Here is a 12,929-nt window from a genome sequence, read left to right as displayed (position 1 = left end):
CTTCACTTTGGTGCAGGCAAACTGTGAGATGAAGGAAAACTGATTTGTGAGGCAACCTGGAGTTGTGTTAGGCTATAACAGACAACATTTTAAACTATTTGAATTGCTATAATTGCTTTGCAGCAGGAACACTATCATGAATGAAAGATGCTAGCAGGTGTCCCACCTGGGTGGAATCTCATGCTCTTGTATTTAATAGAAATATGCACACCATAAACAGGTCTAAATTTGCTAAAAGGAATCAAAATAGAAGGTCTGAATAACTAGTAAGCAACACAGTTTTAAAATAATGAAGTTTAAGCATGCTAGTTTATTAAATAGATTTCTAATTTTTCTTGCACTGAATATTAGCAGCTTTCTTTTTTAGAGAATGAGTCCAAAGCTTTCACCCATTTCTTTTGGTATGTGATTGTATTTGACACTACTGGATGTAGTATACCTTTTTTTAAGTACAGGTTATTGCACATTTTGTAAAAATTCAATCAAAATGTGGTAAATCTATCTTTTCAATTTGCTAGGTCTAGAACAGTTTTATAGAAGCAAACATAAGGTCCCTCAAAATTAAACAACGCTTGAAGTCAAAGATACTAATACTAAACACTGAAGAGCAGAGGTGGATGCTACTTTTATACTATTCATGTTTATTTTATTGAGATCTTACTCCTTGGCCATGTTCAGTGCACTATCTTGCTACCTCTGTATTCTTTTATACTGTACTACAATTGTATTTGCTGTCTGAAACATCTGTCCCATCTTGCCATTTTTACTTCTATTGCTAAGCTTTATAGAATTACTTTAAAAATCTTTATTGAGAAGTGGTGTTCTGATCTCCCTTACTTTGTCTTGATGTTTTCTGTGATGTCATTAAGTGTCTAGAGTAACACTGGAAAAAGAAATGGCAGCATTAAATAGAATTTATAAGGGAATGAATAATCTGAGTTGTATGATGAACTTGATAGTATTGCTTGTTTTCTTACATCAGTTTTTCAAGTCTTAATGTTCATGCTATATATATATAGCTGAATTTGGATAATTACAAAAATTACCAGATTATGGTTTATATCTAGCCATAAGGCACAGTCTCTTATCATTCAAAAGGCTTCACACAGAAACATTAATGAAATGTCTATTGCCATTGAACTGAGGGGCTTTCCATTTTCACTGCATGTGTAATCAGTTGAGCAACTGATACGAGGATTTTAAAGGTCTCTTTTTTTTCTCCCTTGAAGGCTTTGGACTTGTACATCCTAGACTAGTTTGAAAAGCACATGGAAAAGATTACTAAGAAAAACATTGCTGTTGGATATCCATTAGAAGTCTGTATATCCACTGCATAATTTGGGGTAAATCATAAAAAGATGGAAAGCCCCCTCCATCAGAAATTGTGTTCAGGTTTACTCTGTGAGCTCCAGATGCTTAAATTAGGAGTACACTGTGCTGTGCAGAACTCACAGTCTCTGGAGAGAGAGAAAGAGAAAGAGAGAGAGAGGTGCAGGAAGGTTTCAGATCAGAGGTAGGCTGAATACCTTTCTGAAGGTGTGGGGAGCTTTCCATGGCTTAATTCGCAGGTTAATCTCCGTAGAGTCTAGAGTGATGCAGGGTGAGGTGTCTTGTTATTACAAGTATTTGAGAGAAGCAGCAGTTCCAGCTGAACAGTCTGTTTCCCTTCTGCTATTTCAAGCTTGTAGGACTGCTCAGGGAGCAGTACAAGTTTGTCAGAGATTCTGCAAGACTAGTCCTTTAGAGAAAAAAGAAAGGAAGAAAAGGGCTTCCAGAGGATTGTGGGGTCATGGAGAAGACGCAACCATCTCCTTCAGCTCCGACACAAAATGGCACATTTAGATGTATGTTGAATTCTGAAAATATGTTTCAAAGACTAACTCCCAGACACCTTCGAATTATTTAATACATTACCTAAATTTCATTTGCAGGTTCCCTAAAGGGGCACATATTGCATAAAGGTTCTTCTTCAGAGAAGACTGGGTTGATGTCAAAAGGATTCATCTTTTTCCTTCCAACATTTTTTTCAGTTTGAATTTCTAATTTATGAATTGAGAAGTTGCTAGGCCATCACTTTTTTTTTTTTTTTGACATCAGTTACTCTAGGTTTCCTAGATAGTTCTTTATCTTTCTCTAAGAACATACAGTGTTTTAAATTAATTCATACAGCTATTTATTCTAATCCAGTATTTTGTTATACTGGAAGGAGTGAGGGATCTTGGTTAAGAACCAGTTGGTGCCTTTAGGTCATTGCTGGATTTCAATGTTAATTGCTGAAAGGGAAGAGAGAAGAAACTGTAATCACGCTATAGAATTTCAGGTGGTCACTTGAGAAGGTGAAGGTGATGAATTGCCTTTTAGCTCCTTTTTCCTTACATAATTTCTTACCTGAGCATGCATTTGGTTTGCAATGGTTATTACTAAAGGAAACGTTTTCTGTAGCTAGCATGACATAAAATGATTCATGTAATACCTGAGTCAAGCAAGTTTCACACTTTTGCTGCTTGCTTTCTTAGACATCTTGCTCTGTGAAAACAGCTTTTTTTTTTACTGTTTGATTTTAGTCAGCTTGACACTTTTCTCTTTCCTATATCAATCCATCAGGGATTTTGTTTCACATTTTATTCCCAACTTAAATTCCATCAAGAATTCTCTAACTTTCCTCTTTTGGTGAACTGCTCTGTGGTAACTGTCACTGTTATAGCTGCTATACTTTTCTGTTACTTCTAGTCTGGTTTCTGTTTTCTCTAACATCAGCAAACAAGTCCCCCAGGCAGAAAAGAGCAGGAAACTTGTCACTATGAGGGTATGTCTACGCTGCCTGCTTCTTAGCAATATGCAACAGAGAGAGGTACCTGAGATAGCAGAGCTTCAGGAACTACGTAGCTGTAGTAGCACACAGGTTGTCTGAGTCTCATTTATTCTTCTGGAGTTGGTTGGAGCTAACTAAGATACCTGTGAGCTGTGAGGAGGCAATGCTCATGGCAGCAGCAACCTCTATCATGTCCATAGACTTTACTCCCAGGCATCAGCCACTCCTCTGGGAGGTAGAACAGGTATTTTTTTCTGACCCATGAGGGATTGGCTTCAGATAGAGGTTAAGACATTGTATTTCTTTGTCCTTTCTGACACGTTTGCTCCTACTTTCTGTGAGGTTTTGGGTATATGACATCTCAGCACTTGTTTATGATCACTTCTATTTCAGACAGATCATTCTGATGGTCCTTTACAACACCACACTAAAATGTATTCTCCAGTAAGATGAAGTACTTGCTCCCTTTTGGATAGTCAGAACTGCCAAAAGTGATGGTGATTTATGATAGATCATAAATTTGCTTGAGTAGGTGGAAAGGACTTATCTATGTGGAGGGACAGAAAGAACAGAACATGATGAAGAACCCTGACTATTAGGACGGCGTTTTCTTATAGGTGGCATTGATTATTCCTCAAATTCACATTTTTCTGAAATTCCACTATTTTATTGTAAAATGTTCCAATTGAGAGTCAACTAAAAAATCTTGCAAGGCTTGTGATTGCCAGATAAAATGATTACATGTAATCTTTCTAGGCATTTGTCAGGATTATGAGAGTTTTAAAGGCAAAGTTTAAGTTGTTCTATGCTCAGAAGCATTGAAACAGACTGACCAACTCCATTAGCTAGGCTGTAAGGAGCATCCAGCCTTCTGTATGCTTGAAGCAACTTTCTGCTTTTAAAAAAAAACAGTTTATGTTTCATAAGGATCACTGTATTCTTGATTCACTAAACAATGTGGTACTGTTCTTTACTGACCCTGGAAAAAATTTGCTGCAAGTGAATTTTTTGAGACTTACTCTAAACGCATTTATGTAGTAAATGTTACAAAATGCTTACAGAGGGTGTTCAGCATTTTTTTTTGTTTACTTCAGAATAGATAAACTGCATTTAATTTGAAAAAAAAAAACACAATTTAATATTGACTGTTGCACAACAGATTGGTTCTTGTGTAATTTTGCGTCATAGTTCATAGCTGGGACAATTCTTTGAAGATCATCTGAGTCTACTCAGTAAAGAACTTAGTTCTGCTTTGTTTCAGACTGTCAGAGCAAAGGTAGACTTAATTTTCAAATGGATATGTTTTATATTTTTCCACAATTATGTCTGTCTGTCTTAATCATTCCTTTCATTAAGGAATGATGCTTTGTGTGTGTGGAACTAATTCCACTTATTTTTTGTTCATGAGTGCTTAGAGAATGGGTAAGAGCTTGATTTTTGTCAGTAACTGTTTTTTTATTCTGAGTGAAATCTCATATGCTTTTTTTCCCCCTTTGAAAACTTTTTCAATGGTATAATCAACAGTGGTATTAAAATGTACAATGCAATGTCATATTTTGGGCAGGCATACAGGATTGAACTGTAATTAATTGCTGTTGCTGAATACACCATGGTCCTTACTCTCTTTTCATACCCTAGCTTTTCTTTGTGTGTAATAATTCCATCCAGAGAGAAATCTAATTACTAAGATAATTAACACCTTATCACCAAATGGAGTTCAGACATTTGTACAGTTTATGAATTTTTAAAATATGTAATTTCCTTTTAACTGAGTGACAACTGGTGTTATGGAGAAAAAGAGCATATTTTATTGTATCTAGCTTGATTGGACCTTATAATTCATGTTGCTATAGAAACAACCAAACCTTTATAAAGGATGGTATTACTACTACCATTGGTAATAAATGCTTTGACTGTTGCCGATAGTGTCATTAAAATGGTTAAAATAACTTCATTATAATGGTTTTGTCAAATGTAATGAATGTTCTGTTCATATTCTGAGAAATGGCAGCTGATGTTACATGATACTGATTTATGAAGTAATGTATTTTTTCTTCTACAAGCTTACCATTACTGCACAAAACATTCATGATGTGAAGAAAATCATGTTGCAGAATGCAACCTCTGTTCCTTCAGTCCATAAATCCAATGAATTTTGTTGTCACTTGATATCAAGCAGAACCTTATATCTTGCAGTGTTTCAGTCTTAAGAATCCAATGGCAATTGAGGTGGTTTAACCAACAGTTTGGGGATTTTTGCTGTTCTGTGTAATATTTATCTTGTTTCCCACTTACAATTATTGGACTTACTCCTTGAAAATGTCCACTATTATACATTTTTGATTTGGCATGCAAATTGCATATTTCAACTTAAATCTCAAATGCTTGAGTCTGAATTTATGAACTCAAATAGAATTGAAATAATTTGGTTGGTTTCTTTTGTGAGGATTTTTCATTAGGAAAAGGTAAAAGAAGATTTTAACAATACAGTGCCTAATAAATTCCTGTGTGGCTAACTATATATACAGACACGTAAAAAGGAGACTTTTGTTTCAATATAAGCTTATTGCCAGTACTTACATAAAAAATTGTGTTCTTTTAAGTTAAAAAGTAGTCTCAGACGATATTTACCCCCATACACTGTTTGTACTAAGGCCACTGTAGTGAATCTAAGCTGTGCACACTCTAAGATTTCACATAATCAAATTACTAAGAAAAATATTCTCCTCTTCCCCTTTCTTGTGTCTTTTGTCAATAAATTCTCCTGTTCCAGTAGACTTCATTGTTGCAGGAAGGTGTTTTTTTTGGCTATTGCCAATCAGCCCACTGTAACCACTGCATGATCTTTTCTATGTTGATATACTGTCTAATAAGAAAAGGTAGTTCTCTTTGGCCATTCAGGTGCTTTATAAATGTCATTTAGACTAGATACTTTTGTATTTACAATTCTGCTGTCACTTGCCCTGATGAAGGAAAGAGAAGCCTTCCATCCCTTTCTTTAGGTTGGAAAAAGGCTTTGAAACCCCTTCTTAAGCTCAGGCATGAGCTTTGCTTCCTGTGGCAGCAGTCTTTATGCCCTTCACCCCTAAGAAAATTAATCTCAGATGTTCCCTTGCTATAGCCTACTTAAAACTGTAGAGCTATTCACATTTAAAGGGACCTCTAGAAGTCATCTCATCTATTCCTGCCACTTGAAACAGGACCAACTTTTAGTCAGATACCACCAGTATCTTTATAGGGTTCTTGCCTTTCCTAATAAATCATATTTTCTCCAGTTTATCATTGTTACTGTCCAGAAATCAACTCTGTTGTAGACAAGGCCATGTGTATGTCAGTAGGGAGCACTGTGAGCACTTTCAAGCACTATACACTTCTGCCTCTCAGCAGAAGAGGTTAGTCCTTATTCCCACTTTGCAAACAAGCAGGCTGAGATACAGAGTGATGCTGTGGTTTCCCAGCTTCTCGTAAGGCAGTGGTCATCCAGCTGGCTAGTGTCAGACTTGGAAAACTGAGTTGATATCTCCTGGGTCCCATACAGTGCTCTGTAAATACCATGCAGTAATCTCTTGGTTGAAGGAGTCATTTTTCTGGGCCATGTGCTTAAGGGTTCTGTATATTCAGACCAAGGGGAACAGTTAGAAAATGTTGACCTTGCTAAATAGGGACAGTTCAGTGCCTGTGCATTTGTAAACTTAAGTATTTTGTTTTCCTTTTAAAGTAAGGAATCGCCTGCTTTTATGGAGTACTGAGTTAAAAATTAAATCATGACTAAAAGTTGCCTTATTGGCTCCAAAGCCATTTTTGTTCAAAATTACTAGGCTCCATGATTGGGGATGCCAATCCCTTCTTTAGGGGGAGACTCTTTTCCTTTGAGAGCAGTGTTTTAAGTTCTAGTGGCGAAGTCTGAGAAGTTATAAATGTTGTGCATTAAGTAATCAGAATTAAAGAAAATTGCAAGCTCTGCTGATCACCTATAATTTCTGATGAAGGAGGAAGTACTCCAGATGTTTTCACTCGTGTCATAATACTGATCCAATATTTGGTGCAATGTCTTCTATTGCTTGTGCTCTCGGCTGAGTACCAAATGCATTTTTGATTACCAAGCAATAATATTAAAATCTCTTTTTTTTTTTTCCCAAATATAATTTTAGGTCTAAATTTCTGTAGATAAAGTTGAAGAGTTACAAGTCTACATAAGGGAATAAGAGTTACATGTCCTAAGTTCAATGTTTCTTTATACTTTCTTTACAGAGTGCCTGGAATAACAATCGCTACAGACATCATCTGTGGTTTTCCAGGAGAGACAGATGAAGATTTTCAAGAAACAATGAAACTTGTGGAACAGTACAGGTTTCCGAGCTTATTTATTAATCAATTTTACCCACGCCCAGGAACCCCTGCTGCAAAAATGCATCAAGTTCCAGCTGCAGTGGTAAGATACATTTTCTTCTGCCACTGTACACAGTGCACTGAGATGTTTTTAAATACATAAAGCATGTGCATGAAAAAGTAGATTTTCTGCAGAACTATGCTACAATTCATTTACAGTTTTATGTAACTCCTGTTGAAATGTCTTTAGAGGTTTACTAGATCACTAGGTGCCTTGTCATATATTAATTGTTGTTTAGATTGCTAGGAAGGGTAAAATAATGGTTATACTGAAGTCATGTCTTTTCTATCAATTTTTGGCTGAATGAGAACCAAGAATGGTAGCTGATTGATTACACATTTTTTTCTCCATTTTAAGACTTCCGTGACTCCAGCAATCTTAAGCCTATTGTGAATAATTGTGCAAATTATTAATAACAGAGAAATGGTAATCTTTGATTTATTTGTTAAACATCAAATTTGCACATACTTCCACAAGACCTCTTCACACTCTTCTTATAAATTTAGTCTTCCCTCAGCCTTCATTAAAGGCCATTGATGAAATTTACATTTGATCTTTCAGTTTTCAGGTGTTTTCCTTCTTTCTGTTTTTGGCTGGGAAGCATAACCATACCTGATTACCAACAATCTCATCTCAGATTCACATGAGGGGGGAAAAAAAGTTTTAATATAGAAAGCAGGTGGCTATTTCATTGATTTAAATATTTTTTTTGTAAGTAGTACTATTAGCAATCACTTATGAAGGTATGGTTTGATTTTATTTTATTTTTAAGTTGAATTTGTAACTGCACAAGTTTTTCTAATCTGAATCTCAAAACAAAAAGTATACAAGGCTGCCAGCACAATAATTTAATTCACTATTATCTCATTGTTATGGGCATAAATAACATTTGTATTTCCTAATGCTATAAGAATGAAAGTTGGCCAGCAATATAAGTCAGTTAGAATAAAAGACTTTCTTTCAATTTGCATATTCTGATACACTAATACAACGTCAAAACTACATTCGGTACTTGTATCCCTTCACTTGTATGTCTGGAAGCTAAGTAAAGAGTTTCTGCTTACTCGTAGTATATGCCATGAACTCTATAGGATGTATCAGCTGCAGAAGACATAAAATGAGACTATATTTGGCTTCTTCGGTTTATTGTTCAGAGAATTACGTCTTGAGTAGTGATTCACCTCATTGTAGAAAAGATGGAGTTTTCAAATATAAATAGCCGCTGTTGAAATAGTATACTTAGTGTAACCAACTGACGCTACTGAATTATTTTTATTGGTTTAGAATGCTTTTTACAAACTTTTGTAAATGAAAAATATGCAGATGTGTAATTTTGGGAAGTTGGGAAGCTTAAAAATCAAAACATTGATTTATGTTTGTTTTGTGTTTTTTCTATCCACTATTTTGTAAGCACACTATTTTCACAGGAGCTGCAAAGATCTTAGGTCGATTTGTCTTCTCTTTAACTGTGTGCCATGGGAAGATGTTATATGAGGAGCTAAATTATTTAAAGAGCTTTAGCTGTTCTGTGGTTGGGGTGGTTACTTGGAAAATGGTAATGTCATTTTAACACAATTTTACATTGTTTCTTCTTATTTCTAGCGCTAGCACTTATTGTTTAGGGTTAGAATTGAAGAACTTTCAAAGAAGATGCAGCCCCTAATCTAGGGTTGATAGAAATATGTAATGAATAGATTTTTTGTTTCTTTCTCATTTTTTTTGTAGTCCTTTAAAAAAAATCCTGAGACCCTTTGTTCTTTATCTTCTATGTCCTTTGTTCTTTATCTTCTACAAATGGAGGGTAACCAGTCAAACAAAGCAGGAAGAGATTGTGCTAATGTTTTACTTTTGTATTCACATTACCTTCAGATAGAAGCTAATGGTCTCTCCTGCATTACCAAGAATGTACTGGGATTTCATTCATCATTCCTCATCAGAGTAGTTTACCACCTGCCTTTCTCTGCTAGGATAAGGAAGTTACCATGCATTCTATGCACACTTCATCCTTTAACAAAATATTATTCATGTCATCTTACTGTGAATTAATTTATTTTATTGTATTTGCATAGGGAAAGAAATAGCACATAAAGTGACACCAAAATGTTTTGCATGAGTGTCTAGGCATACATGTGGGTAGACTGTACCACAGAAAGTTCTTAACAGTATTCTCCGTAGTAAATCTGCTGGTAGGATCTCTTTCTATGAAAACAATTTTGCTGGTATTATTTAACTACCAATGCTGAACCAGTGAAAAAATTATTTTACCATTGTTAATCCTGTATTTTTTCCTGAATGCTGGCTGTATTTGCTGTTATTTCAGCTTTGCAATACTTAGGCAGTGGGGAATCTACTGCTCTTTGCAAACTGCTCCACTTCAGTGTGTTCCAGTACTCCAACTCTGATTCAAGATGGCTTCAGTGATCCTGCCAAAGTATCACAGCTGTAATAATAATTTATTTGCCTTGTCAGTTCCTTTTAAGTTTGCTCTTTCTAGGAAGACCCTATGACTTTCAGGGACAGTTGGTGGAGTACTAAGCATAGAATAATTCAGTGCTTTTAAATTTTTAGTGGATAGTTTTTATAAAAGTCTTAAATACAATTGCTTTTCTGGAGAAAAATCTCATTTGAGCTTACCGTAATAGAAAAAAAAATCAGTAGGTCCACATGGAATCTTTCCTTTGCATAGATGATTTATCTTTGAAAGCCTTACAGGCACCGATCTTTTTCGAAAAGGGCAGATGACACTAATCCAGATGGACAGATCTGCCACCATAAATTCAGAAAAGATAGTTAAGGCTGCAGGCCCTTCTTGTTTCTCCTGGAGAAAAAATGTCTGTGGAGAATCAGACATCTGTCTAAATGGTCTCATCATTTCATAACAATCAGTTAGGTTATGCTTACTATAAATTCTGTCTCCAGTGTAGAGAAAAGTTAGAGCACAATTAAGCAAAGCTAGGCATGATTTCTATTTGTAAGCAATTACAGTGATTTGCTGAGTGATGTATATGAAAAATGAGTCAAGATGTTGTTTGTAATGTTATGATACCCCAAAATTCTGTTTGTTCATTTGTTTTTCTGACTTTTACCCCCATCTCATACACTTACATTATTATGAGTACATTATCTCAGGTATGAGTCTGGATGCTCATAATCTCCAGCGGGATCTCTGTACAAAATTCTTACTCTGAAATGTGTCAACTGTAATGTGCTATTTTATAGGTTGTAATTATTATTATTTTGGATCTGGATTCCTCCATTTCCCTATTGCATGTAATCGTAAAAGTGATATTGCTGATGGTTGCATACTTCAACATACAGGTTCTAATCAGGTATATATTTTAGTGAGCAATGTAAGAGAACAAGATTTAGTGGTGTATGGTAGGGTGCTTTTTATTTAGCTGCATTGCAAAGGATCCAACTATGTTAGTTCTAAATGTAAAAATTTCTGTTTCTAAAATCAAGCATCTGTAACTTTTTTATGCTCTTGATACTTTTAAATTCACTGTACTTTATTTTTCAAGGCAGCTGTTAATTGTCTGGAGATTTGGTGAGGGAAGAGTTATCTCTGTCCCTGAGATTTGGTCTGTCACAATTTCTGAAAGCATTAGGGGATGTTGTCTTACATTCACCTTGGTTTCTGTCACGTGGAAACAAACTGAAGAGAGAGCCATTTTGCAAATAAGTGTCGTAGTAAGGTACAGCTAGGTTCATCCTTATTGAGAACTGGAGATGGCAGCTGTTTTGAGAGCAGTAGTGTGACTCTAGCTTCATGATTACACTGCCCTCAGCTGCAGCGTGGCTGGATTCCAACCTTTCTATATGTATTCGCAATATGCTAAAGCTTTGAGTTATTAGTGTAAATATTAGATATTTTTTTCCAAAAAAGCTTTATGAGATCTAGATAAAAGACTGTATTCAATTTCTCTCACAATCTCTCTCTCTTCATATATATATATATATATCATAAAATAATTACCTCGTTCCCAGCTAGAAAATTTAATGTCAATCAACTGCTGGACCTTTCCTTTAATTCGTCTGAAGAGTGTCTACTTGACTTTTATCTCTGTATTTAGTTATGTTAAGCATGCTGCTTACTGTATTGTGAGGAATAGTTAAGTTACAAAATTCATACCTGAACTGCCATATGATCTCAAAAATCATTTACTTCAGAAAGAGAGGTAGGTACAGGATATTTCTATGTTCATCCAACCATGCTGTAGGTGGTTTGCCCCCCGACATCCATCCACCCCCAAATGCTGTGTCCAGAAAAAATGCCTCCTGAGTCTAAATCCTCATCCATCTAGATACTGGACATTTTTTTCTGTTAAATATGCCTGTCGTTACTAGGAAAAATCTATGATGAGATATTGCATCTTCCTCCGTGTAATCACTCCTTCTCTTAGTTCTGTTACTATTAATTTTATTTTATTATTTTATTTTATTTTATTTTATTTATTTTACCAATTCTAGAAGCAGTGCTTAATGCACTGAGCCATTATTTTCTATCTGGGTAGTATAATGCCACATGCACCTTCTCAATGTTGCGTTCCACACAAGTTGTTTTTGGCCATTCAGGGTTGGATTAGATGATTTTTCAAGGACCCTTCCAACCCAACCCATTCTATGATTCCTGTGTGAGCAACCCAACAAGTTGGTAATTTATGCCTTAATTCTATGATAGCCACTTTTTTTTTTTTCTAAGACTGCCTTGCTTTTACTTCCTTCTAAGGGTTCTGCAATAAGTTCCCTAGCACCCTTTTATGAGTGAATGGCTACAGATTCCCCATAGTGCAAGACACTGGAAATAGGCATTCTTGAGTACCAGCAGGTACGGCATGATGTTTAATTTTACCTTTGCTGGATAGATACAGGTTTTGTAGTTCTGAATATCCATGGACAAACAGCTCGATCTCCTGTGACAGCTCATGTGCTCATTATTCAGAATAAATGATTGCCCATGTGTCCCCACAGTGCACCTGTCTGATTAAGAAATAACCACATCCCTCAATCAGGCGGTATCAGTTGTCCTCTCCCTCAGCACCTTTTTATTCTAAGCAGCAGGACACCAACTGGAATAGCGTTGCTTGTGCAAGGGACTCTTTTTGTTCTTTTGAGCTCCCTCAGTAAGTTCTGTGGCTAAATGGCATCATGTGCCCCAGGAGCTATATGCAGCTGTGATAATTTCTTCTGGAGTATCAAAGATGCTTGCCCCCTGACACCCCTCTCCAACACATGCAATAATGCATTATGTAGCATGCAGAATGTACTTTGTGTAGGAGAAATCAACACTGATCAACGTCTGTGCTTGACTGCTGAACCTCTGTACTACACTTTGTTTCCTCAGCAGTACAGTTTTATTTATGGTTTGCTACTTTGCCTGAGCAAAGACTTTTACAGCAAGTTCAGGAACAGAGTTAAAAATGTGAAGGCTGGAGGGGGAAGCGGACCATGAAGGAAAAATCAATATATAATCCTTCATATTTGTCAGTGAACTATTGAAGTATTGCAAGTTAACATTTTCCTGCAAGTTTTGCACTTCCTCTAGTAGTTTTATTTACACCATGTTTCCTTATGTTTTTATAAGTTTGATATGAGTACTGCGGAAAGCCTTACTCATCAAGATAGCTATGCTTTCTTATACATGCAAAGGCAGTTGTGCTCTGATGCAACTTGTTTTAATTGATATAGCTGCTGGTTACTGAGGGCAAATCAATGTTTGCTCTTTGT

At 35.9% G+C, this 12,929-nt stretch overlaps 1 protein-coding gene across 2 annotated transcripts in view; it reads left to right on the top strand.

Annotated features, from left to right (window-relative positions):
• The window catches only part of CDKAL1 (CDK5 regulatory subunit associated protein 1 like 1), a 434,256-nt gene that overhangs the window by 317,508 nt on the left and 103,819 nt on the right, over positions 1 to 12,929 (top strand). For both annotated transcript variants that reach the window (XM_040546176.1, XM_040546177.1), the window contains one exon: positions 7,064 to 7,244. In XM_040546176.1, coding sequence (XP_040402110.1) covers positions 7,064 to 7,244 — 181 coding nt within the window. The remainder of the gene's footprint in view (positions 1 to 7,063; positions 7,245 to 12,929) is intronic.

Source organism: Cygnus olor, chromosome 2 (assembly GCF_009769625.2).
Source record: "Cygnus olor isolate bCygOlo1 chromosome 2, bCygOlo1.pri.v2, whole genome shotgun sequence".
Lineage (NCBI taxonomy): Eukaryota > Metazoa > Chordata > Aves > Anseriformes > Anatidae > Cygnus > Cygnus olor.
The sequence above is the reverse complement of the archived record's forward strand: the minus strand, read 5'-3'. Positions and strand labels throughout refer to the sequence as shown.